Here is a 27,092-nt window from a genome sequence, read left to right as displayed (position 1 = left end):
GTGTGTGTGTGTGTGTGAGTGGCGGCCTCAGAAGAGCCATTTCTCAACGATTGCTGCTGCTTAATGTCACCGCAGTGTCATGCCGCCTTCGGCCATTTTGGCTCAATTGAGATTAAATGCCACAGCGAGCGGTGAGTTATACCTGCCAGGTCTTGGTGGGGGTGTTGTGGTGGTGGTGGGGGGCTTCCGGGGGCCCGTTGCGGCTCTTGGGGGTCGGACAGAATCTCAATGAGCCCGTTCTCGCCGTTTAACAAACACGCGGAGGACTTATCTCAGCGTTCGATGGACGTGGGGGTTCAGTCGCCTCTCCGGTCTGCTCGTATTCAGCTGCAGGCAGATTTCAATTGAAATCCCTCTCTGGGACGGCCGTGCTAATATTTAAACAGCTCTGCGACCATGGAGGCATAAAAGCCCCGCCGACCCTCCAGCTGCTGTGACACATCTGCATCCAGAGCATCGCAGCTGAGGCCACAGACTGTATATCAACGATGGACTGAGCCTGCAGTCTTTCCAGTGACCAGCAGGGGGCGAGCTCTTTAGTGTGACTGAAAGCTTACGGAGACGTCACATGACTTATGGCTGACACAGACATGTGTTTTAACTGAAACATGAATAAATGTGAGCTGAACTGAGCGCGCCCCCACCTGGCAGGGATGCAGTTTAGGTTTAAAGGGTTATAATTGGACCCTTTTACCTCGATTATGTTTGTTTAATAATAACCTGAACACAAAATTGTGCAGATCTGAGATCTTCCATGCAAACATGCAGGTGAGGTTAGAGTGGGTAGGTGGAGGCTGTCCTGCCCTGTGGCAGCTGGAATAGGCTCCAACCCCCCGATGACCCTGAACTATGGATGTGTGGAAGCAGGTGGAGGTCGTAGGAGCCGGGCTGGAACTGTTTGATGGAACGATACGGGGGAGACGGGTCGCGTTTAACCCTGACAGTCTGAATTTTGTCAGGTTTAAAGACTTCCAGGAACATGTAGGAAGCTTTACTTTCAGAAAGAGGAAGTTTATTTTAAAGACACTCGTGTTTATAGAAGAAACCTGCCACTGACTTTAATAAAGAGACATTTTGACCTGTTGGTGCAGCTTCTCTGCAGGAATCCCAATAAAAGCGCAGTAAGTCCTGAACTCGTAGTTTCTGCAGTTTAAATCGTTCTGTGGAGAGATCGATGGAGTAACTGTACGTTTTATGGCGAGCAGCTGCTGTTTGCTGTGCGATATTCGCCACGAGACATCTGGTCTCCTCTGAAGGTTAACCACGTCGGCCGAATTATCTCCGGCCTGAACACACGTGAACATTTCTGCTTCGGCTCGTATCTTCAGTCACATCCAGATCTGTTGCAGAGATTTATCTCCCACCTGAGTTCATATCCCGTTTCCTCCAATCTGAGGCTTTCATACTGCCTGAAACGGTATTAAACTGGATTATTTCCTCTCGGCTGCCTTATTGTAGGCATGTTTGCATGTGTGTGATTTATGTGGTCAGTGGTTATGGATTTTCTTCAGGGGGAAGCAAGCAAACAAATTATTTTCTTGTTAGTTTAATTGATTTTGGTTTTACGGCCCCTTTATTATTGTCCCTGTTAAACTTGTGCTAAATGTGGCTGTTAGCAGGTCCAGTTTACACAAAGACACCGTCACAGCCCGGCTTTTTCCCCACCGATGTGGTCCTGGTCATTTTTTAAGAGGAGTTTTATTCACTCGAACATCCTGAAAACGTTTAATAGGCTAACAGGCTGGTGTTATTTTTGGCTAACTCTGTCCTATCAGAATATGACAAACAAAGTCGTCACTCTGGCTGACGAACTTCAGAAAATCCAACCCACAAAGTGCTACGTGGGTTTCTAGAGATCACAGCGTGAGGGTTTGGTTACCAGTGAAGATGTTGGACCTTAGATGGTGAGTGAGGTAACAAAGACTCGTCGCCTGAACTCTTTGTGGATCGTGTTAAAACGCCGTTGTGGCGGCCACGGTCTGTGGTGCCGTGCAGGGACGGCGGACGCACCTACACAGCATCTGCAGTCATGCGCAGCAATCTTAAATACTGTAATGGGCCCTGTGTTTGGTAAAGTGAAGTGCGTGCTGAAAAGCTTGAAAATGTCATCGGGTCCGCCGTGGTCATTTACAGTTGTCACGTTCGAGCCAAGGCTGAGCACAGCCGCTTTGGCTTTGGTCCACCTCGTGACCATTTAGCTCCTGTCAAAACTTTACCTGCTGCTCTGTTTCCAGCACAGCAGTCCAGTACAGATCACTGTGGATGCAGAGCAGCCACCCGCGTGCTCTACCTTCCTGTCATCGTGAGGTATTTACTTGGAGCAAGTACTCTTCCTCACAGAGGCTCCAGAGTTTCCTGCCAGAGAACTCTGAGGTCCCTGAAACAGACACGCTCCTCAGCATTGGTCTACTTTGTGCCAAGCACCGCCCACAGCTCACACTTATACAGGGGCTTGATTGCATATAACGTTATCCTGCTGTAACCACCATGTTAGCCTTTTCCAAAACATGAAGACGAACCACACGGAGGCGGATGCTCAGACTCACGACCCTCCAGAAGACCTGTGAAGGTAGAGAGCCGATCTCAGCCGGGTCGAACGGCGTCTTCTGAATTCAAGGTTCAATCAGCACTCTGGAGTAAACAGGGAGGCTGAGCAGAGTCTCCAGCTTCTTGGAAGTCAGCATGTTAATCCAGTAAGATCATATGTGAGCCCCACACCCAGGTGTGCTGTGAGAGTTTCATGACAGCTGGATGAGCTCCAGCCGCACGAGAGCCAGAAATGGATGAAATGTGACCGAAACCAACTCGGCTAAAAGTCCTCAAACTGGTTCTGAGACTCAAAGAAAGCTTTTATTTCTAGTTGTGAGCAGATTTATGGACATTTATTCACAATAGAAATCAGACAAAGTCACGCTGCATCTTCAGATGAGGATATCGCATGTATGTATTCACTGAGCAGCCACTCGAGGAGGACAGTTTGGATGCAAAGTGTTTGGAACCAAGTATGTCGACAGAAGCAGGAACGTGTTGGATTCGTGTATCTGAGGATTTTCAGGAAGTTTCATATGCATGAAAATCTCTGCTCGGTTTCAGGTTTGTGGGGATACCAGTGATCAGAGTTTATGAACAACATCCAGCATCCGTGCTGCTGTTCCCTCCAGAGTCAGCCGTGTTAGAGATGAGGTTTTAAATAACTTCAAGCAGGACCAGTGAAGTGTTTCCCGATGCAGGAGATCAGTCCTGCGCTCCCCTCAGAGCTCTTTCTGACGCACTGACGGGGCACCAGAGATTTTGGGAAAGCCTGAGCCAGACAGTAGCTGAACTGAAAAGTAGGGCAACACCCTGCGTGAAAGCCTGCGTCACCTCCTCCTCCTCTTCACCTCGCTATCCCCCCGTTTCCTCTCTTGCTCTTCCTCCACATTTTGATCGGTGAAAATCCGCGGCCTTCCTCCCTCCATCCCAGAGAAATCCCACACCTTTATTGCTTCTTTACACCCGGCTGCCCCCACAGGTCCTGATAGCTTTACCTAGCTTTAGACAGACAGACACACACACACACACACACACACACACACACACACACACACACACACACTGCAGAGCAAACTCTATTAAAAAGAGGAGGGAGTAGCTCAGGTGGATGAAAGCAGACAGGTTTTTCCTCGCTCTCCTCTTCCTCCTCCTCCTCTTTCTCAGCCTCAGCGAACATCACACAGACGCTGTAGAGGAGGCAGGTCTGCAAATCTACAAAGGAGACCTCTTAATTAGAGCTGGAGCTGCAGTTTATGTGCTGAATTATGCATTTATCACAGCTGAGAGGGGACTCGAGCCTTTCACACGCTGCATCGTGTGTCTGTTAGTGAGAGCTGGGCATCATTTCCTCATGCACAGCACCGTCACTACCATTGCATGTCACAGTGAAATAACCAGAAAGTGTCACTTTAAACGATGGAGTTTAATATATTGGATTGTAAATGTGAGATGTAGACTGATGGGCGTATCCATAGTGACCTGGTGATGTCACCTACGAGACTGGGGCGCCACATTTTGAGGCTGTTAAAGGTGATGCTTGAGTGCTGCATCACTGAAAACGGGTTTTTGTTTCTTTACGGCGGCCACATCAGCCTGCTCAGAGCGGCGGAGGAGGACAGGAAGTCGAACACTAGACCAGCACAGAGAATCCTGTCACTTCAAAATAAAAGACCCCAGTGAAGAGACGCTGGAGCGATTTAAAGACGAGGATGAAGAAAAGTCGACGACACGTCAAAGCCTCGGAGTATTTCAGGTTGTTTCTGGGAGATCAACTACGCTTACGTCACGCACACAAAGCGGCGTATAGGTTGGTCCGAATGTTCCACTCGAGATGCACAACAAAGTCCTGATGAGCTTCTCCTGCAAACAGGAGCTGAAAAGTCTTTATTTCAGTCGCTCTGAAGAAGTGACGAATGCAAAGATAAAAGTGAAATCCAGCCTCAGAGAGAGCTGAACGGTGTAACCTCAGATCTCGCTCCCCTCTCATCTCTTTGGTCCTCACATCATCGGCAGCCCCACAACTCCCCCAAAAACAGAGAGAGAGCTGAAGTATTGATTTCTGAGCAGCGAGGCCCTCAAAGACTCAAACCCTCGCTCCCCTCTGAAGCCGCCAACACGCAGCTGGGCAGCTTTAACAAAATAAAAAGGCGAATCGCACATGAAGCCTCCGGGATCCTTAAAAACACGCCGGGCAGGATCGGCCTGAACACTCGCCCGGGCTCGGGCTGTTTGAATCATGTGTGGTTTTAATCTTCTGCTACAGTAAAATAATCAATAATCATGTAAATCTGTTGGTGTTCAGCAACATTCGCCATGAATCTTAGCTGCTGGCAGCCATCACACCAGCCTGAATGCTGACAGGTATTAAACATGTTAGGATCTCCCAGTTTGGGCGATGGGAAGGTGGAGCGTGAGGTGGGCTGGTGGGATGGTACTGCAGACGAAGCTTTGTTTGTACCCCGCCACACCGTCCTTTACAGGTCCGACTGTAGCGGCTTCATCAGGGCGCTGCTGTGTGAGCCAGAGTTACAGGAAGTACAGAGTGAAGTACTTCCTGTAACAACCAGCAGGAGCCCAGAGATGGAAGGGATTCTGGAGCGTCTCAGGTTTTGTCTGTAGACGGTTCCTCCACACTCGTCCCATCCATCCATCCATCCATCTTCTGCTTATCCGAGGCCGGGTCGCAGGGGCAGCAGCCTAAGCAAAGAGGCCCAGACCTCCCTCTCCCCAGCCACCTCCTCCAGCTTATCCGGGGGAACACCAAGGCGTTCCCAGGCCAGCCGAGAGATATAATCTCTCCAGCGTGTCCTGGGTCTGCCCCGGGGCCTCCTCCCGGTGGGACATGCCTGGAACACCTCACCCAGGAGGCGCCCAGGGAGGCATCCTTGTCAGATGCCCGAACCACCTCAGCTGGCTCCTTTCGATGTGGAGCAGCAGCTGCTCTACTCTGAGCCCCTCCCGGATGGCCGAACTTCTCACCCTATCTCTAAGGGAGAGGCCAGCCACCCTTCGGAGGAAGCTCATTTCTGCCGCTTGTATCCGCGATCTCGTTCTTTCGGTCACTACCCACAGCTCGTGGCCATAGGTGAGGGTAGGGACGTAGATCGACCGGTAAATTGAGAGCTTCGCTTTTACCTCAGCTCCCTCTTCACCACAACAGCAGCGTCCGCATACTTCCAACAAGTCATCATCATTTTCATCAAACCGCCGAACCCAGATGGTCAGAACTCGATTGGTTAAAAAATGTTAATTATGTAATTCTGAATTTTAAATATGACTTCCACTGTTACACCGCCTCCCACCCTGTAACGGTGTGTGTAAACAGGAACTTTTTAAAGGGGGCGTGTTTCTGTGACGATGTGGCTGATGCTGCTGGTCCGGCCTCTAAGCATGAATCGTTTCTGTAGCTGCTTCGGTGCTGCTGCTTTGCCGTGTTAGATGTTTGTAGATATGTTTCTCATCACGTTTCGTCCCTGAACGCTGCAGAGAGACTGCACATCGCTTTAGCACCTCCCCCTCCTCCCCCTCCTCCCCCTCCTGTTGGGATATTTTCTGGTACTTTCTTTTGTTTGTTTGCTTTCTTCTATTCTTGGAAATCTGGAGCTGATGCAATGATGATATTCCATCGTCCTCCTCAACACACACACACACCACACACACACACACACACACACACACACACACACACACACACACACACACACACGCTGCATGATGAAATTCATTGACTGGAGAAGGCAATGTGATGTGAGGACAACAGTGAGCAACGAGAGGAGGAAGAGGAGGAATGCAGGGAGACGGTGGGAAGAATAAGGGAGGAGGAAGAGTTGTGTTTGTGCTGATGTTGGCGGTGATGGCTGCACGTGTTCGTCAGTTTGTCCTTAATGACACATTAGTAGCACGCCCGCCGAGCTTCATCCTCTGGTCGAACTCTTGAACCCGAAGGCTGCGGCGCCACGTTGGGTTGGAGAAGCAGCTCATGAGCAGCTCGGAGCAGTGACGGAGGAATGACCATGAGTCATGCAGAACCAGGAAGGTTCTGCAGGGCTTTCTTCCTGTTCAAAGGGAGTTTTTCCTTCCCGCTGTCACCGAGTGCTTGCTCATTGGTGCAGGGTGATTAGCTCACAGTATCAAACCCCTGTTGTTGTGATTTGGTGGTCTGTAAATCAAACTGAGGTCAGAGTCAAACTCTCTACTTCAGTGTTTGTTTCATTTGTGCTTCCTGGGTTTCCTTCAGTGCTGAAGACGAAAGGCTGGGATTGGTCGGGCACCGGCTTGTAGCTCGTCACGCAGAAGTCTTGCCAGCTGTAGTTGCTTGGAGGTTAAATGTAGTGTCTGCAAAGAAAATATTAGTGAAGGTGTTCGCCACCTGGGGGCGGAGTCTTAGCAGAAGGTGTCACCTGTACAAACTGCAGTACAGGCCTCAGACACTAATGAGCCTGCAGCGCTTAACAAACCATTGAGTTTGATGTCAAATGAACACTTTGACAGTCACAGTAATGGTGTATAATAACAATGATAGTAATAGTAGTAGTAGTATTAATAATAATAATAATAATAATAATAATAATAATAATAATAATAATGATGATGATGATGATGATGATGATGATGATGATAATAATAATAGCAATAATGGTGAAGCAGCTGTAAGAACGAGGTTGTGTGTTCGCTCATGTCTGAACGAAGCTTTTTTTCCTCACTTTCTGTTGATAGATTTCATTTTTTGACTCTTTTTAAACACTTTAATTTACAATTAATATCTTTAATGTTGTGACTGTGAATAAGAGGAAAGGTGAGCTGTGGCAGACCTGCCCAGGGTCAGCGGGTCGTCTTTAAACGAGGTGTTTAGGTGCAGGTTTAACTCAAACACGAGCTCGTTCTTTCACACACTCGGGCTTCAGTTTGGTGGTTTGTGATGTCAGCCGGTGTAAACTGATGCAAGCCTACATTTCTTCCTGCTGGTGCTGCTTCACATTAAAAGCTCTGCTCAGCAGGAGGCTTTTATTGTGATAAAGCTTTGTTTGTTTTCACCATGTGTAAGAAATCCTGCTCTCTCCAGGATCCCGCTGACGTTTGGGACAATTAAACCCTAAAAACATGGCGCTGTGGCTGCCGGTGGAGGTTTGCTCGCGTGCTCGGCCTCTCCGGCGTTGGTCTGAAGTGCTCTGTCGTTTCATAACCTCTCGCTGGAGGACTCGCCTCGTCTGCTTATTGAGACTCGTCAGTTTTGTTTCTCGAGTGTTTCCTTCATTTGTCTCCTCTTCAGCAGCTTTCCACCCAGCACATCGATCTGTGTGGGCGTGTGTGCGTGTGCGCGTGCGTGTGTGTGTTCGTGTGTGTGTGTGTGTGCGTGATGTGCGTGTGTGTGTGTGTGTGTGTGTGTGTGTGTGTGTGTGTGTGTGTGCGCGTGTGTGTCCTCTGCAGCAGTTAATGACAGAAGCCGAGCCCGCTGACACTCTAATGATCGGCTGTTGTTCCCCGTGTGTGAACATCACAGCCGCGGTGCTGATGATGGACACAGACGCAGGTTTCTGGGAGGTTGACTGCACGCTTAAACATGATTGGTCCACATGTGCAATTACAACAAACACTCTGTTTTCTTATTGAACAGCATTTTTTCTTGCAGTTTCTGCAAGTTTGATAAACAAGAATGTCTTTAACACTTAATTAAACTAAAAACGTTTTTACAGCTATTGCTATTGGTTCCTCGCACTAAAGCCTGCATTTTAGCTCCGCCTCCTTGGGCAGTCTGTTACTACAGTGACCTCACAGCAGCCATGTTATTGGTCACATGATGTCATTAAAAAGGCTCCTACAGCACAAACACGTCCAGAGGTCCAGTTCAGGTGAAGCTAGCAGACAGCTAGCAGCTACAACCACCTGTGTCACCATCCACCTGTCAGTCACAGAGGCCACGCCCCTAATAATGCTAACTTTAATCCTTTGAGCACCAAAACGTGATCACGGTTTTGTTTCCGTGTAAATCTTTCAGGATATAATTCTGCTTGTTTGAGGTGGGGTTTTACCTGTGGGTGTTAACTACAGGCCACGCCCCCAGGCTGACCTGCCAGACACACCTGACATAATCATAACAGGATAACTGGACTGTTTTCTGGCAGGGACGTGAATCTGTTATTCTCCACCAGACTCCATTCAAAAAAACATGAATTTAATCTCAGCCTCTTTGATGTGCTGCTGCCGGTTTCTTTGTTAGCGGGTTAGTCTGATGTAAACAAAGCAGCAGCTCCCGCTTTGTCTCCATAAATCAAACTTTTCAAACTTGGACTGAGAGTCAGTTTTGATTGGAGGACAGAGAAGGTGCGATGAATGAGGCTTCATGATATCAGCGTGTATACATGTAATTGTGTGTTTACAGTAATCGGTGTAGGGTAATGGCCCGGCCCGAGCCTGCCTTGTTAGCGAGCTGCTGCGCTGGAAGCTGTGAGGCTTCCTGCTGGGAAATCAGACTTTGGCCAAATAAGTGAAAGTTTTTAGGTTTCAGTCCAGATTCTGTCAGACGTGTCGAGATGTCGCTCAAACGGACGAATGAACAGGCGTTTGTATCCTCCCTGGATCTGATGAACAGAGGAGGAGGAGCAGGAACAATGGAGGCGTAACGACACTCGCAATTTAATACCAGCTCCTCTTCCTCCTCCTCCTCCTCCTCCCACTTTCATCTCCTCTGCTTCTCTGTGTCGTTTGGGTGTGACGGACTGAAACAGGAGATCGCAGCACAGACCGAGGGAACTCCACACACACACACGCACACACACACACACACACACACACACACCCACACACACACACGCACGCACACACACACACGCACGCACACACACACACACACACAGCGCACACACCCACACACGCACACACACACACGCACACACACACGCACACACACACACACACACGCACACACACACACACACTAATTAGAGAGTGAGACAAAGATGAAGGCAAACTGAAACATACCTGTGTGTGTGTGAGTGTGTGTGTGTTGTGTGTGTGTGTGTGTGTGTGTGTGTGTGTGTGTGTGTGTGTGTGTGTGTGCGTGAGGCCTTTACGCCACTGCTTAATCCCGTGTCGTGTAATTCGTCCTTTATCTTTTCCGTCATTTCTTGATGGCGGATCTTGAACGGTGACGACTAATTGGTTGCAAATGTGCTGAGTGGGCGGGGCTTCTTGTATTATTACAGCCAGTTAACAAGATGATATGCCAGCGTTTGTTAAAGCTGGTGGGCGGAGCCTAGAGTAAAGGGGATTTCCAAGGTCACCCACACAGCGACAGTAAATGAGAAGTGTAAACGAAGACGTCCCATTGGTCTGTTTTCAAGATGTCTGGCGCTCAAAACTCGCAGGATGGTGTGTGTGTGTGTGTGTGTGTGTGTGTGTGTGTGTGTGTGTGTGTGTGTGTGTGTGTGTGTGTCTTCAGAGGTGCAGTATCAGTGTCTGGGGGTGTACCGTCATGGCAGCCTGTTTTCACACAGCATCGCTGAGCCACTCGGCCTCTTTGATTTCTTATAAAATATCAAATTGAATAGAATCAAAGTTCATCATTTTGGCCAATTTCACCTGTAATTTTACTTTTGTTGGGCTGTAAAGTTAGCGATGGTTTTAGAAATCGTTTTTATTATTTTTCTGTGTTTTGGGGAGAATGACGAGCAGCATTTCTGCACCTGAAAGATGACCGCAGTTCCTCTATCGTCCACTAGAGGCTCCAGCAGTGAGTCATTCCCCATAGACTTCCATGTTAAAGCGAGGCGCTGCAGTCCAGCCCGTGATCGAGCAGCTCAGAGAGCTTCCTTCAGCAGTGATGTTCTCAGTCTCTGTCATCACTGTGGACAGACTACGTTGCTTCAGCTCGTTGAGGTTTGCAGCATTGGTTCATGCACAGCTCTCTGAGCTCTGCACAGCAGCTCCATTCTCTCCTCCTTCTGTTGCAGATCTGCTCCTGTGCTCGGATCCCAGTCCTGCTGACTGGTCTGAGCTTCAGCTGTGGGACACACATGCTGGTATACAGAGGAGCTCATGGTCCACTCATCATCGTGCTCACTGCTGTGTGAGCTGTTTGGTCTCGTCTGTTCCAGCACTCTTGTGCTTTGTTCAGATGCAGCTCTGCAAACTTGAGCCACGCTGCCATGACCTTTAACCTTTAACATGCTGACTGAGGCCTGATCTGACCTCACTGTGAATTTGCTGCAACATCCACACAGACGGAGTGGACGTAGCTGTGTGTGCATTAAGAAGCAGCGTCTGATGTGAGTGATGTGGGCGGGTTCAGTAAGCCTGCAGGCGTAAACGTGCACATACGGCCTGTGATGATCACGCGACACGTCACATCATTCACAGGTGATATCGAGGATATCCATCCGCCCCGAGCAGACGGCACAAAAAAGTTAAAAATTGATGTTTTGTGTCGATGCAGGCGGACCCCACCTCCACAGTGTTTGGGTGAGAAAGTGATTCATTCCTCTGACAAATTAATTTTCTTCTTTTATTCCCAACTTTATAAAAAAGGACTTAAAACAAGGAGGGGGGGGTTCAGGGAAAACGGCCTGCGGCGCTCTTAAACACTCATGAATGCTTAACGAGGACGCGGAGACTGTGGCACTGTGGGAAACGAACACGGGACGTTTCACCAGCACGCCGTCGCTCGCATCTCGCACACAGAGCAGCGAGTTACGGCGGCAGGATGGAGAAGAAAAGACTGAAACAGACGGGAACAAAACAAGAGGATCTGACAGTGCAGACACACACACACACACACACTCAGCTGGTCAGCAGAAGGGAAATTAAGGGAGGCAGGGAGGGACAAATGAGGGCGACGGGGGTTAAAGGGAAGAATCACAGTGGAGGAATGTGATTGGCTGGATCGGCACAAAACAAAGCTGCAGGTTGTTTCAGATTCAGAGCCGCCGACCTTCGAAACATTACCCCACCATGCTGGTGTGTCCTTGAGCAAGGCGCTGAAGCCCCGCCCACAGTGATCAGAGACGGCGTGCAGGAGATTTGAAGCTTTGGTTGAGCGAGCCTCCGAGCTCCTGCCGGCTCAAAACATGGACACAGCGTCCAGGCCTGAGAGAGACGCTGAAGGAGCGCCTCGTTTAAAAAGTCCAGCAGGGGGCGACACCTCTGGCTGTAATAGAAGTGGAAACTGCTCTTTTCTTCCCCTCGCTCATCACCCAGCCTTTAAAACGCCAACATTAAACCTCATCTCGAGTGTCCACCGCAGGACTTTGCTGTGAGATGCTCGTCTCAAAGTTTTCAGGTTTTTTTTGGATAGATTCTAAAAATAAAACGAGCTTTAATCCACATCAGGTCCACGCTGGTCTACACGGACACGTAACAAGCTGGTACCAACCCCAACCGAGACCAGCTCACACCTCCATCTTCATCTCTAAACCATCAACAGTCAGCTGGTCGAAGCTAAACTCCCAACAGCCAAAAACCCACAGATACAAAGGTTCATAGGTGGCTGCTGTCAGGACAAGAAACCGACTTTTCAAACAGCGTGACGTTACGAAAGAGCCATTCAGATGATCTGATGATGAAAGCCAATCAGACGAAGAGGAGACACAGGTCTGTGACAGTGAGCTCGAATCTCAGAGGAAATGTCACAGCAACAGTTCAACATCATGATCTCACGGCTCATGTTTCTCTTTATTTTATCAGGTGCTTCTTTATATATTTATCACATCTTTGTGTCAAAGTAAAACTGCTCTTCGTTGCTGATGTGAACTCGGTGCAGAAGAAAGGATAAATGATAAAACCAACCTCCTGCAGGATGGACGTGACCGAAGGCCGGGCGTGTCTCTCTGCTGGCCCCTCCATGTTTAGTGTGCAGTGCCGGTTTTGCCTCTGAGCGAGGGGATGGCGTGCGTTTAGTCCGGGAAGTTTTCCTTTACTGGACGCTTATCCTTGGCCTTGGGTGTGTCCGTGAGCTGGATGGGTACACGGATGCGCGGCCTCAGTTTTATGGACGACTGAGTTGATGTTGCACGGCTCCCGGAACGAGCTCCTCGCCTTCTGCTATTCCACACATCTGAGTTTTGTTGTCTTTGTGTCGTTCTTGTTCAGGAGACCTCGCACTGCACCCTGCAGGGAACAGCTGTGATTGGCTCGTGCAGGCATGTGGTCAGGCCCTGATTTAGTTAGCGCTTCATTTGCTTTTGCATTCTGTTGGTGGAGTGGGAAATGCGCGAATCCAAAATCCCGATCGAGCTTAAATTGGTGTTAATGGTGCGGCCCCAGTCTGCATGCAGCCTGCTTACAGCTGCCACACGGATAATCTGCATGTTTGTAACGTGCACTGAGGAACCGGCCAGCTCAGCCTGGCTTCCTCTGGAGAAATAACAGGTTTTAAAAGGAAAGTGCTGAACAGAGTAAACTGTATGTGTTTTGGTTCTGAGCTTCAGGCGATGACGTTTATGTAAACTGATAAACCTCCTGAAAGAGCCCAGCGAGAGAGCGCGCCACAGAGAGGGAGGAGTGAAAGCAGATGAAAGTTTGAACTTGATGGAAGACGCTCCCGTTAATTGTCTCGAGCTCCTTCTTCTCTCTTTCAGTCTTCGTTCGTCTGATCTAAACGCCTTCGTCTTCGGCGTGTCGTGTGGAAGCGGTGACGGACTGGCTTCACCTCTCTGCACATGATGCACCTGAAGTTTACATCATCTGATGCAAAAGATTTCACACAGTAATGAACCCTAACGTCTTTGTTTCTGTGGCAACCGTGCGGCCAGAAAAAAACTCGCCTGCCACGCAGATATTTGTGCGTGCCTGTTTTGAATATCGGCGCGTGTAAATAGCGGTGAAGTGCTTATATTTCTTTACATCATCTGACATTTGAAAGTAGGAGAAGATGAACTCGCTCAACCGAACTTTGTCTGCAATCCGTCAGGATGGAAATGTGGTGATCTCCGTCAGGCTGTGGTTACATAAAGGACTGCGAGGGAGGTTCAGTAATCAGATGACCCTGGATGAACAGCTTAAAACAAAAGACAGTAATTAAAGGGAAAAAATATCTGTGTGTATTCAAACCAAGCTGGAACCTCCAGTGAGCACAGACGTGGATCAGACTTTGGGTTAACTGAAGGAGATTATCTGACAACCACAGTCAGATCAGGGGAGAAAGCCTCGCCCCTCAGGGTTCCTGGGGTCTCCTTTACAGACAGGGTGAGGACCTCGGCCATTCAGACTAAAGGTGGTTCGAGTAAAGATGAGATGCCTCCATGACACCTCCTGGGCTTGGTGCTTCAGTCACGCTGTACCAAGAAGAGTCTCGGGCACAGTGGAGACATCATCTTTAAAGAGGAGTTTATTCAGCTTACCAATCAAACTGTTAGCTGATAACTTGCTCTGCACCTTTTCCTCACCTGCTGGTGAGGTTTGAAAGGGCAGGTGGTTCGCTGTGGCTTCATCCATGTTTGATATAAAGTCTGTGGTCTTTGAGGTCAAAGGGCACCAGGACTACATATCCAGACATTGGCTAGTGTCATCAGCAGTGTCCCTGCTGTGGTTCATTGGTTACTTTCTTAGGCTAAAACTGTGCATGTGTTAAAATGAACATGTTGAACACTAAAAATAAGCTCTAGGAAACTTGAATGAGCTTCAGCAGAGACTGCAGCAGCCTGATCGGGGAGATTGGTGGTTTGGCCGTGGCTCTGTTTTCTTTCCTCCTGCGGCGTGTCTTTCAGGACTAAATGTTTATCCGAGGCGCTGGTGTTCAGAGAGTTAAATGTGTTTTTGCTGCCTGCTGCTCTGCTCTCGTCTCCTGACAAATGAAAAGTCTGAAACAGCATGGAGCGCTCCTTATGCTCAGTTTATTATCTACCTGAACACCTCTCATCCTCCGGCTTTCCTCGCTCTCCATCTCTTCCTCTCCGGCACTCGGAAGCCTCCGTGAATTTCAGTTTGACAGCGTCGTGACGTCCGAGGCCCTCTGTCTTTTCATCTTTCTTCCCCTGTTTTCTCTCCCTCACAGGAGAAAACCTCATTTTCTGTGTCTGAGCTGCTCTGCTGGCCACCTCCAGGTTTCCCTCCGTCGCTTCATCTCTTTCCTCCCACTTTCAGCGGCTCTTTAACTTCGATTTTTGCCGTCTCCTGCTGTTCAGGGCAGCATTTCTTTTTTAACCGCACACCACTGTGGAGGATTTTCACCGAGATTAGCAGCTATTTCCACAGTTTCACCATCCGCCCACCATCCAGGGATACAGCATAGTACAAGATCCCAAATTATTTTTGGGTGTTGTTAATGCAAACATGCCCAGCCCACTTACCATGGTAGGACGGCAGCTGGTGTCTGTAAAGGCAGAAGGAAACCACACATACTTGCTGTCGAGATCCCGTGTCCGAGATCACGATTGATTGAGAAGTCTATTTTTGGTAACCGAACTATAAAGTTAAACAGCAAACATGAGGAAGACTCGATTCTGTTTTCAGTGTTGATCCCAGTAAAGGAGTTTTTGGATGTGCCTCACACACCATCTGTCTGCTGTTTAATATCACCCCAAACAACAGCCTCCTAAATGAAAATCATTTTCTGTAGAAAAAGGTATAATGTTTATGAATGGTGGATTAACTGCAGGCTTCTCGTGGCTGTTTATTATATATTTTAGGATAAAACCACAGGTTGTTTGACGTTTATTAGCTTTAACCTTCATAAATCACAGACATTTTTTTATCTCAGTGTTAGTTTTGCAACCAGCACATGGCTCTGTAGTGTGGTGGATTACACATTCGCTGAGCAAGCTCGTTCAATTCAAGGCAAGGACACAAATCCCCTCTATAGTTTGTGTCACGAAGGGCATTCGGTATAAAACTCCTGTAAAAGCCAATATGCACATCTACCTGCTACAGCGACCACCACATAGACACCAACAGATTAGCCCGAAGTACCTTTGTTAGTTTTGCAACCAGCAGATTGAAAGTAATGCCAGGGTTATACTAGATGCCAACTTTAAAACAGCAACCTGCAAGACTTCTCTGCTAGGTTCAGACTCTGAAGAGTTCTCAGTCAATTTTAGACTGAAGAGTTCTTGGTTAATTTTAGACTCTGAAGAGTTCTCGGTTAATTTGAGACTCTGAAGAGTTCTCGGTTAATTTTAGACTCTGAAGAGTTCTCGGTTAATTTTAGACTCTGAAGAGTTCTCGGTTAATTGACTTAAGACCGGTTTTGCTGAAGAGTTCTCGGTTAATTTTAGACTCTGAAGAGTTCTCGGTTAATTTGAGACTCTGAAGAGTTCTCGGTTAATTTTGAGACTCTGAAGAGTTCTCGGTTAATTTGAGACTCTGAAGAGTTCTCGGTTAATTTGAGACTCTGAAGAGTTCTCGGTTAATTTGAGACTCTGAAGAGTTCTCGGTTTGGTTTAGGTTTCAAAGACTTTTCTTGGGTTTTTTGTTAGTTAATTGGTTTGTTTTTGATTTGTTTTGTTAGGATAAGATGGGTTTTGGGTTCATCTTGTCTCATTTTGACAGTCTAACAGTTTTGTAGCAGGGCCTTCGCTGATTGTTACATGATGACAGGAGCTCCTGGGCTCTAAAACACATCTATTTAAATGATAGCTGGTACCATCTCAGTCAGCTCTTTAAAGATTAACATCATAGACACAATGTATTCATGTTTGCGTTTAGCTCGTTGTTTCAGAACAACGTATATTTTATTTAGTTTTACTGAAGGATGTTTGTCGGTGCGTTTGAGATTTCTCACTCTGAGCCTTTTTCGTTGAATACGAATGAGAGAGATTTGTTGCACATTTGTCCCTGTGTGCAGCTTTGATGGTTAACTGCACCTTTCATAGACCGTTATGAATATGGATGTGGTTCCATTTGACTTGACGAGGCTCGATTAAGTTTAGAGCACATGTCTGGATTGCAGAGACGCTGTCAGAGCAGCAGCTGTGATATTTCAGACTTGGCATACGGAGGCTCTTCATTCAGTCCTCCTCAGTCTGCCGTGCGAGCTGGATCGAGTGCAGCAGTGTGATGTTAATCTTACACCTCCTGCCTGGTGGGAGTGGGACTGAAGGTCAGCCAGTCACGACTCAGCAGGGAGAGAGGAGTGCGTGCTCATGGTTTCCATACAGCTCCCACTTGTTCTGTGTGAGCGGGTTTGAAGCTGAGCCGATGGATTTGAAGGTATATGAGGAAGGCTAAGTTTAGCTTCCCATTATAACTCTCATCACTGTGATTGTCTTTATGTAGGAGAGAGCTCTCAGGAGGCTTCGGCGTGCCAAGCCTCGCTGCATATGTTTTACAGAATCCTCATATCTTTCTAAATGAATGATAATGAAAACTCGAGTTCAGTCTTATTTAAATGTGGTGCTTCACAGTGAGACAAAGACCCTGAAGCATCAGAGACAGAACCCCGATGATCAGACGAGCCTCGTTAACAGGAGTAGACCTCCAACAGAACCGAGCTCAGGGAGGGGCGGCCTTCCACTGAGGCCGCTGTGGCAGGTCAGGGGGGAAGAAGAGGAGCTTATCATAGTGGACAGATATCATAGATATCGGCGCTGGAGCTGTGGTTCGAACAGCACCAAGTCCGGGAACAGGAAGAGGAAACATACAAAAGTGCAGCCGTGCACACCTCTGGGAACCAAGCTGCGCTCCTTGGTAGTTAAAGGTGCAGGTGTGAGCGGTCCTGTTTACACCGGGACCCTTACATCAGTGTCTGACAACGGAAACACTTTCATGTCCTTAGGAAATATATTAAATACATCTCAGTGACTCATTCACTCTCAGGCTTCGCTGTCAGGCCGAGGATACTGTAATCTGGAGCAGCAACAGATCGAACCATCAACCTCCCAGAGAACGTTGGGATTGGAGGAGATGATGGGTCTGAACAGGCCAATCACAGTCGCTGTGGTCTGCATCGATGTGATGTGTAGTTACATTTCTCTGAACAGTTTAGTTTCACGCAGAAGCTGAAATGTTCTGCTCGTGAAACACTTCCTGTTACAGACAGAGCGCCGCGGCACATCGTGTCGTAACATCTCAGGATGACGGTTAACGGCAGATTAACGCTGGTTAAGGGCAGATTAACATTGGTTAAGAGCAGATTAACGCTGGTTAACGGCAGATTAACGCTGGTTAAGAGCAGATTAACGCTGGTTAAGAGCAGGTTAACACTGGTTAACGGCAGATTAACGCTGGTTAACGGCAGATTAACGCTGGTTAACGGCAGATTAACGCTGGTTAACGGCAGATTAACGCTGGTGTGTAACTCTGATCTCTGAAATGTTGAAAAGTCGAGACCCAGAGTTACTGTAGTGTTCCTAATAAAGTGGCAATCAGTCATAAATGTCATTTCTGATGTGAGGTTAAGATCAGTGGAGGTGTGGCCTGATGGCCTTTCCCTCACCAGCAGCCTCTGAACTCAATCGTGAACCTGTTTGACTCGGAGCCTGAGTTTCCCAGCATGCTCTGCTTTCATGAACCCTGCAGTTTGAACTGGGAGACAACGGTGAAGCATTACTGGGTTTACTGGTGTTTATTTGGAGCTGCTCTCCTTCTACTATTCATGAAGTGACGGCAGCTGGAGCAGAGAGACGGATGTGAGCAGATGTGAGCAGATGTGAAACGCAGGAGAGCGAGCGGCTCAGACACGACGAGAGCGAGCAAGGCCGTCCCTTTGTTCGAGCTCAGCCGCAACAATTTACATGAGAGCCAAGCCTCCTCGCAGCCGATTGGCTCACAGAGCCTCCCGCCTCATCTCGCCTCACCACCACCACCACCACACCACCCTCCCTCCCTCCTACACCACGCTTCAGCCAATCAGGACCTCACACACTCTGACCGGGCGAGCGAGGGGCTCCTCTGATGGAGAGAAAGTAAAAGAGAGGGTTTTTTTATTTGTGGTGTATGCAGGGGGAGGGGGGGGGGGGGCTAATAGATGAGCTGGAGGGAGGTGCAGGGGACAGTTGTCTGTGGAGTGATTGCGCCCCCTGGTGGTGCTGCAGAGAAATAACCACACACATAAACGATCCCATCATGGGAACGTCGTTGATCCTGTAAGCTTTAAACACGAGACGATGATCCGTGAGCTCTTTAATCAATCAATCAATCAATTAATCAGTCAGCAGCACCTTCACAGATGGCAGACACAACATGTCCTGATAATCAATTTAAAGTCAGTCAGAAGGTGAAACATCAAAGTTTCACATCAGTTTTAATTAAAATCTTAAGTGATCAGCATTATAGATTATATAATTAATCTATAAATAGATCATTTATAAAATATAAACTAAATAAAATGAAACCATGTAAATGAAGAGATGACTTAAAGAATAAAAACCTGAAAGAAAGAATAACGTGGAATAAACTGAGTGATTCTAACATTCAAACAAAGTGAATCAGAGAAATATTTTTGTCGTTTCATAAATCTGCAGCCCGTCTTTCCTGCGCTGCACTCGCTCTTCAGTGCACAGGGAGTGTGTGAGAGCTCGGTGACTGCGACAGGTCACGGCGCTGATCAAATGCAGACGTTACAGCGTTCAGCGCGTTCTGCACTCAGCCTCACTGCGGTCCAGCTGTCGCTCAGGATCTGCTGTCCTCGAGCGTCCAGTGAACTCAGCGTTCAGGCGGAGGCAGCGAGAACGTCCGAGTGTTCTGGGCCACGCTGTGCCGCTCCGCCGTGCTTCAGATAAACACAAAATCAATCATGAACTGTGGCTCCAACACACACACACACACACACACACACACACACACACACACACACACACTGCATTTGTACAGACAGTCCAGCTGTCCGCACTCTATAATTGGCTCTTCTATTTGACAACAGAGTTCAGCTCAGCACTGTTGACATAACACAGCAATGAGGCTCTCTGGGCATGAGACACACACACACACACACACACACTCACTCACTCACTCACTCACTCACTCACTCACTCACTCACTCACACACACACACACACACACACACACACACGCTCGCAGAGCTCGGTCTGTGGGTCTGACCCTGAGGGGATATTTCCACGTCTGCGTCGATGATTCAGACGAGGTTAATAACCATTAACAAGTTAAAATCCTTTGATGTTTGTGTGTGCGCAGGTCTCCATAGGGAAGATGTACGAGGCCCAGAAGACTGTGGTCGATTAACAGGAGGCGGAGTCAGACAGAATTGACATCAGCGAGCAGATCACTGCCCCGACCTCCAAAAGCAAGAACGGCCAGCAGCTCGTCGTCTGGATTAAACTGTTTAATGTCACTGTGAACAGGTGGGAGAGGGGGAGATGCATTATGGGAGATGTAGGAGGGTAGAGGTGGAGTTTAGTGCTTGAGTTTTGTTTTCTGGGACACACCAATCAGAACGTTTGATGAGTCACGGGTCAGCGATGATGCGTTCACTGAGAAACTGAAACATTGGTAAATAAATTCACTTTAATCAGAGTTGGAGCAGATTTTCAGTTTAAAAGCCTCCAGATGAAATAAAGATGAATGAAGCGTTCGAGTGTTCGAGTCTGAATCACTGTGTGCACTGACGCTCAGCAGGTTGCTGGTTCTATGCCAGCTGTCGCAGGTGAGAGGCGGTACACCTGGACAGGTCGTCCTGCATGTCTGCAGGCTGCAGCAGGGAGGACATGCTCCACGCAGAGAGGCCTCCACCTGCTGGGAGGTGATGGTGCTAACCTCTGCACCATCGCACCTCTTCAGCTGCTGCGAGGTTAATGATGCTAACACACCGCTGGAGTCTGAGCTCTGGGACGTGATTGGTCAGAGCGTCCGGCTCTCACTTCTGACAGGTGACATCATGGCGGCTGAACTCGACCCCTGTGAATCCAGCTGAAACCGGCCAATGAGCATGTTTGAACACACCTGAGTCCAGCTGTGAGCTGAAGCGTGGTCAGTGGGAGGAGGAGGTGGAGCGCTGCTAATAATAGAGCCTTATTGGTTTAAGAGTGACCCAGTTCCACAGAAACGCGGTGTGAGAGATCACGTTGCTCAATCTGAGGCCGCCGTTTCATCAGACGAGCACAGGACGCTCCGCGGCGGTTCTGCAGAGACGCCACGTGCACGAGCTGCTTCCACACACAGGACCTCAGACCCACGGCACGTTCAGCCAAAATATACACATCAGAGCCCCGCACCACCTGTCATCCTCCACCTCAAGCTCAGGATTCACATGCTCTGCTAAAGACAAAAAAGCAGCCATGATTAGCCAACCAATCACCTCTCAGGCTGAGAGAGGAAGCAGCATCAACGGCACTTCCTCTAATGACCACTAGAGGCTCCAGCAGTGGGTCAGCCCCACAGACTCCCAGGATAAAATATACACGTTTACATCCTGATAAACTGTTTTGGTCTCTAGTGATCATTAAGGCTTAACGTTAGCATTATTAGGGGCGTCAAGGTCACATGTATTTCTGTAGCACATTTCCAGACGGACGATGCTGCACAAAGTGCTTAACAACATAAAAATGTGATTAAAAGGAAACCATGTAAAACAGTGATAGGACACGAAAAGAATTAAAACAATAAGACTATTAAAATAAGACCAAAATGTCTGGGTCAGTGTGTTAAAAGCCAGAGCATAAAAATGTCTCTTTAGTAGTGATTTAAAGTGATCAAGTGTTTGTGCAGATCTGATATTTAAAGACAGACTGTTCCAAAGTCTGGGCCCTGCCACACAGAAGGCTCTATCACCACGAGACCTGAGATCAGTCCGAGCTGGACCTCGTGGTTTTTCCTGGAGCACGAACAGAGAGGAGCTCAGACAGGTAAGAAGAGCTCGAGCGTTAAAAACAAAAAGTAAAAGTTTAAATTGGGTCCTGTAGGAGACAGAAGCTAACACTGGGGTTATAGGCTCTCTGTTTGGTACCAGTTAGCAGGCGAGCAGCTGCATTTTGGACCATCTGAAGACGATGAATGGAGGCCTGGTCGAGACCAAAGTACAATGAATTGCAGCAGTGCAATCTGCAGGTAAGGAGAAGGTGAATGACACGTTCGCGGACGTTAGCTGGGAGGTCCGGCTTTGCCTTGGCCAGCTGTCCTAACTGAAAGAAGCAGGACTTGAAATATTTTGGATGCCAAAAAAGTCATAAAGGTAACGTTTGAGTTTAAAGTTGAAGCCTCGTGTCCACAGCCTGCAGCAGAGGCTCATGGGTACTGTAGTGTTTGGGGCCTTGCCAGCCTGACAGACTGAGACTAAATTCTTAAATTCGCTGATTTTCCAGTGGGCTCTGGCAGCAGCAGATCCAGCTTCGACTGAAACCTTCCTCCATCGCTGGGCGCCTCCGTCCGTGTTGACAGACCAAACAGATGTGCTCAGGTTGGTCAACAGCAGCAGTTCGGGAGGACCTCTGGACTTTGACCCTCGAGGCCACGGCGAGCATCAGACGCTGCATGTTTGTGCAGCATTGCTGTGTTCTCATCAGAGCGGTGAAAAAGTCTAGAGCCAGCTCTGAATTTGTTCTTGGACCTTCCTCTGATATCTGAAGTGCTCTCCATCAATGGCGTATTTTAATATCTGATTTTAAATCTCCAGCCTGTAACAGTGATAATGAAAATGATGCATGCTGAGTAAATTTTCCAGCGTGCTGATGTTTAGTGAAACGTGCACGAAGCTCCAGTCTGGCTGGACATCGGGCCTCTTCAGGCAGCGGAGAGAGGAGAAAAACTCTTATTTGAACTTATCGAATAGAGTTTCTCTCCTCTGGCAGACTTCAACCTTCAGCGAGCGCCATGATAAGTTTACGGGGTCGAGGTCAGGACTGTGGAAACGCTGCTGAGTCATTCTGTCAGCGTGGGTCTGCTGCTCGACCGCCGTGTTTATATACCGAGAAATTTATAACTATGTCTCAGTCCATCAACCTGTTTTCAGGATTTTTGTCTCACACATCAAAATCAGTGATCATTGTTTAACTATGTGAACTCAGGCCTGTGTAAGTATCCGAGTACTGACCAGTTCAAATATAAAGACGTCCTGTTACGGCAGAAGATTATCAGAATGTTATTTGTTTGAATTTCACTGCAACATAAAGCATGCAGAAAACCTTTAACACTAAAATATAGAAAATGTTGTTTTCATGTCATTTTCATGCTGGACTGAGTGAATCTCACAGCACAAACACAAAAATATCAGAAGTTTGAACCCGAGTCTGCAGATGGTGCTCGGATTTCTGTTCATTTCAAGACCCGCTGCTCTGGCAGAGGCTGATGCTTCAGGTTAAAATGCACTAATCACAGTTATCCTCTAGATATATGTTGGGAAAGTATTTGATAAATGAAATTAAAAGCTGACTGCATTCATTATAAACATTCAAGCTTTTTGCCATAAAAACGAGCCGCTCCAAAATCCTGCAGCTGGACTGTAACCGGGAGCAAACTGGAATCATTTCATGGAAAAAGGAAACTTTCAGAGCTGCGCACCTCACATCAACCCTGCAGTCTGACCACGCCACTGATCTGTGACACGAGGAACTGAAGCCCAGACCTGCAGCTCCGTCACGGAGAACATCTGGTTGTAGGAGGAACTGAAGCCAAACACCAGCTTCAAGTGGGATCTGAACCTCTGAGAGGAGGCCCAGAGTTACCCAGCTGAGCCGGCTCACGCCGACCTGCTAATGAAGAGCTGATCTGACTCTGAAGTGTGAAACATGGCTGCGTGTTTGAGCTCAAACACAGAAAAATGACTCAGTGAAACTCTGAATCCAGACCAACAGATAAGGGGGAGTTTACTTAAGCTGAACTTGAACCTGAGACCCTCACAGCTGTGACCCTTCTCCAAACCTGCTGAGCCGCTCGCCTGTGTCCACAGCAGTGTGGAGGTCCCACTGTGGCAGTGGTGGGAACCATTACAAACTCACTTTCTAGAAACAAGAAGCTGAAAGCTGGATTTGAACCTTCAACCTCTGCTCAGAGCCTCAAACTGATCTGCTCTGATGATGACCCTGACTGAAGCAGGCGGCTCTTGATTGGTCCAATCTGTGTAGAAGAAGACTGAAATGATGCAGGCAACGCCCACTTTAATGTGAGCGCGACAGACGGCGCGTTTGAGAGTCTGAACCGCCTCCTGCAGCTGATGGAGAAACTTCTCTGTGGACGATCTGCACACAAACACACACAACACAAAACTAACACACATGGAAACAGAAATAACGGCCTCAACAAAGGTCGTTGGGTCCAAATAAAGCACGATGAAACATTTATGTATGAAAGAAACTCTAAATGCAACCAAAGCACAAAAGTCCTGCTGAAATAAATCAGGATGAATCTCACACTGAAGAAAAACAGAAAGACTTCGGCTTCCAGCGTCACTTTTATTTGTTTCAAAGGACACATCGAGTAAAAAGACAAAACTTGACATCCTGAACATGAGCAGCTTCATTTTTAATCAGGTCACAAAAATCAAACAGTTTCATTACTCTGTGACGTCACACCAAGCCCAAGCGTGACAGAAAATGCACTCAGCAGTTAATCCATCTATTCTTCAAATCAAGAGCTGGAGTCCGGATAGTTGGGTTACCTGTAAAAACTGTCAGCAGTTTAAAGCGTCCTGTGAGAGAAACATCTGGAACTGTCTCCAAACACATCAAAGGCTCAGTGTCAGAGGTCGGTTTAAAAAAAGGCACTAAAGGTTTAAAACCAAGGAAACAGAGGTGAGGCGTGCTGGGCCTGCAGCCTGAGAATAACTCAGCTTCACTGATCTGAGCACGGGACAGAGAGAGACAGGTGCCCAGCAGCTGGTTTACGCAGGGGTGGAGAGGTTTTACGCAGAGATGGAGAGGTTTTACGCAGAGATGGAGAGGTTTACGCAGAGATGGAGAGGTTTTACGCAGAGATGGAGAGGTTTATGCACGGCTCAGGTGGCGTGGAAGGCGGCGCTGACAAAGGGCGCGTGGCCGGGCACGCAGCGGTACCTGACGGTGTAGTTCTGCCCCTCGTTGTTGTCCCAGAACTCCCCCTCCTCGCACTTCAGGTAAACGGCGAGGTGCACGGCGGAGCCGGGGTCTGCGAGGGGCGGGGTGTACACGGTGAAGGCGAAGCGCTCCCCCACCAAACCCGGCTCGTTCGCAGCCACGGGCACCGCCTGCGCGTCCATGTGGGACAGCCAGCCGTTGAAGGTGTACCTCACTCCGACCTCCTTGCCGGCGCAGCCGCTCAAGACCCGCACGTGCCCCCGCACGTCCAGCTGCGTGGCGGCGAGCCTCTCTAGGCAGACCCGGTGCCGCTGGACTCTCCGCTCCGTGTCCCGGAGCTCCGTGAGGTCCGCGCGCAGGCCGGCGGCGAAGCTGTGGCACAGGCTGCTCAGGAGGTCCTGCTGCTCCAGGGGGAAGCTCTTGTGCCGGGACAGGACCTTGCTGGGGATCTGCGGCTCTTCCAGGGAGCTGAAGTGCTTCACTCGGGCCAGGCTCAGCCCCAGGGAGTCCGCGAACTTCACGCGCTTCCTGCCCTCCTCCGCTCCGTGGGGTCCGTTCAGCAGCGCCGGGTACGCCGGCAGGGACTTTGCTCTCCTCCGGTCCCGAATGAACCTCTCCAGCTGAGACGCGTCCAGCTCGTCGTCCAGGTCTTCCTCATCCGCCCCCTCCTCCTCCTCCTCCTCCTGCTTCATTCCGTTCTCCGTGGGCTCTCCGCCGGCGTGGATCTGAGGGGGTGAGCGGGACATGGGTGCCCGGCAGCCAGGCGGCCTGTGAGCTGCGGGCGGGTCCGGAGTCCGGCAGCTTGTATAGAGCCCCCCGCCCCCTGTGACAGCAGAGCGCGTGCAGTCCTCGGGGCGTAGCAGCTGTCACAGAGACGGGCGCGACGTCACGTAACAGACCGTCAACCTTCACCTGTTTGTGCACAAAGAACAAAACAACAACACAGACCCTCTGACGCGCGAGGCTCCGCCCACAAACACCTTATCCAGCAGTCTCTGGACACACACACACACACACACCTGTCTGACGTCATGTGGCTCAGTCAGCAGCACTGTTACATAACAGTTGTGAGCGTGTGCAGAGGATATTATTGGACCACAGGCAGACCTCAGAGGTTCGTGGAAGTGGTGGAGGTCACGATGAGTGGGGCAGCTCTCTGGGGCAGAGCGGGTCATCATCACTTGGCAGGTCGATGATTCGATCCCCGGCTCCTCCGCTCTGAACCCTGGATGTGTGTGAGCGTTACGGGCACAGGGAAAAGCCTGTGGGAGGTGAGGAACACCTGACCGGTCATTTCTTCATTACCTGTGTGTCCTGATCCAACCCTCTGAGCTCTGAGGCAGATCCTGGTGTGATGGTGCTGCTCCAGCAGAACTCTGGCTGGTGCCGGAGGTTCTGTCTCCAAACGAACCAATCACAGTTGCCGTAAGGCTGAGGTCACCTGACCAGGGACAGAAAAAACAGTGGCGTTGCCTGAATCCTCTGTGGCGGCCAGTTGTGGCCCCAGAGCCACATGTTTGACACCATAAAGTTTAAAAGAGGTGAAAGCTGCTCGATGAGGTCACGGAGAGCTGAAGTCCAGCCACAGTCCCGCTCTGTTATGTAACGACGCTCCACGTGACTCCACAGCTGCGTCATCCAGACGGCCAAAACAAACACGTGACATCATCACCACCATCATCCTGACATCATCCCATCGTTACCTTATTAGGAGGAGCAAACATGGAGGATTTAACCTCGTGTTTAGCTTCGCCACAAATCTCTCTGATCATTTCCACAGGCTGCAGGAGGAGGAGCCTGTGGAAGTGCTCACGTCTGTTTCTATAGCGTTACACGCTTCGATTGACATTAGACGGTCAGATCATTAACTGGATCTTTCTGTGTTCAGATGAGCTCCTGAGGGTTTTTAATGCTCTGAGCCTCTTTACCTGGCCTCACAGGAGGTCACCAGGTCATCCTGCAGCTCTGCAGAAACGCTGACAAAGCCAGGGCTCGGTTCCCGCTTGGGATGAGGTTAACGGGGTCGGGTGGGGGCTCGAGGCTGAGTGTCCAGTTTGGTGTGCTGTGGACTGGGTGGCAGAGACAGCAGAGGTCCTGTTGTTCATCACAGAGTCATCAGTCCCTTCATATTTCAGAGTTAGAGTGACAGTAAGCTTAAGATCAACCATAGTTTAAGAACAGACAGTATTTATGAATGGATGAGAGATTTTAAAGAGAGGTATGAAGATGACACAAGAACTGATCAGAGGAACAGGTCTGATGGAGAGATGGACCCACATCATGCTCAGTGTGTAGAAGGAGGTCCAATAGTGAGAGTCTGCAGCCATCTGTGAAGCACGACGGAGGCTCTGTCATGGCTTCACTCGAGTCTACACGCTGCCGGGGCAGTAAACGCTCACCTGGATAGAAACTCTGTCCGGACCTCAGCATGACTGTGAGATCATCCTCACAGAGAACAGAACAACAGAAACATCCAAACAAGAGCTCCGAGTGTCCTTCCAGAGGCCCGGAGATCCTCACAGCTCAGAGGTCAGACGGAGCTGCAGACTCTTCTCCTGTCAGGATGTTTAGAAACTTTAAATAATGCTTCAGTTTTCGGATCAACTCAGGTAAACAGATTCAGAACGACTTCCTCACAGCTGCACAGGTTAGTGATGTGTCGGTCGCGAACGAAACGGCTCTTAGAGCCGG

At 48.9% G+C, this 27,092-nt stretch overlaps 2 protein-coding genes across 2 annotated transcripts in view; one reads left to right on the top strand and one right to left on the bottom strand.

Annotated features, from left to right (window-relative positions):
• LOC102309360 (LYR motif-containing protein 4B) overlaps positions 1-19,990 on the top strand; it is a 38,444-nt gene extending 18,454 nt beyond the window's left edge. The window contains exon 3 of the mRNA XM_005940355.3: positions 19,594-19,990. Coding sequence (XP_005940417.1) covers positions 19,594-19,641 — 48 coding nt within the window. The 3' untranslated portion in view covers positions 19,642-19,990. The remainder of the gene's footprint in view (positions 1-19,593) is intronic.
• Positions 19,991-23,766: 3,776 nt separating this feature from the next.
• LOC106633601 (protein phosphatase 1 regulatory subunit 3G-like) lies at positions 23,767-25,413 on the bottom strand. The gene has a single exon (XM_014339408.2). The coding sequence runs from the start codon at positions 25,145-25,147 to the stop codon at positions 24,344-24,346; it is 804 nt and encodes a 267-aa protein (XP_014194894.2). The 5' UTR covers positions 25,148-25,413; the 3' UTR covers positions 23,767-24,343.
• Between the last annotated feature and the right edge of the window lie 1,679 nt (positions 25,414-27,092).

The sequence above is a fragment of the Haplochromis burtoni genome, unplaced genomic scaffold, assembly GCF_018398535.1.
Source record: "Haplochromis burtoni strain Fernald_Lab_line unplaced genomic scaffold, NCSU_Asbu1 Contig_291, whole genome shotgun sequence".
Lineage (NCBI taxonomy): Eukaryota > Metazoa > Chordata > Actinopteri > Cichliformes > Cichlidae > Haplochromis > Haplochromis burtoni.
This window is presented reverse-complemented; position numbering and strand designations above follow the sequence as displayed.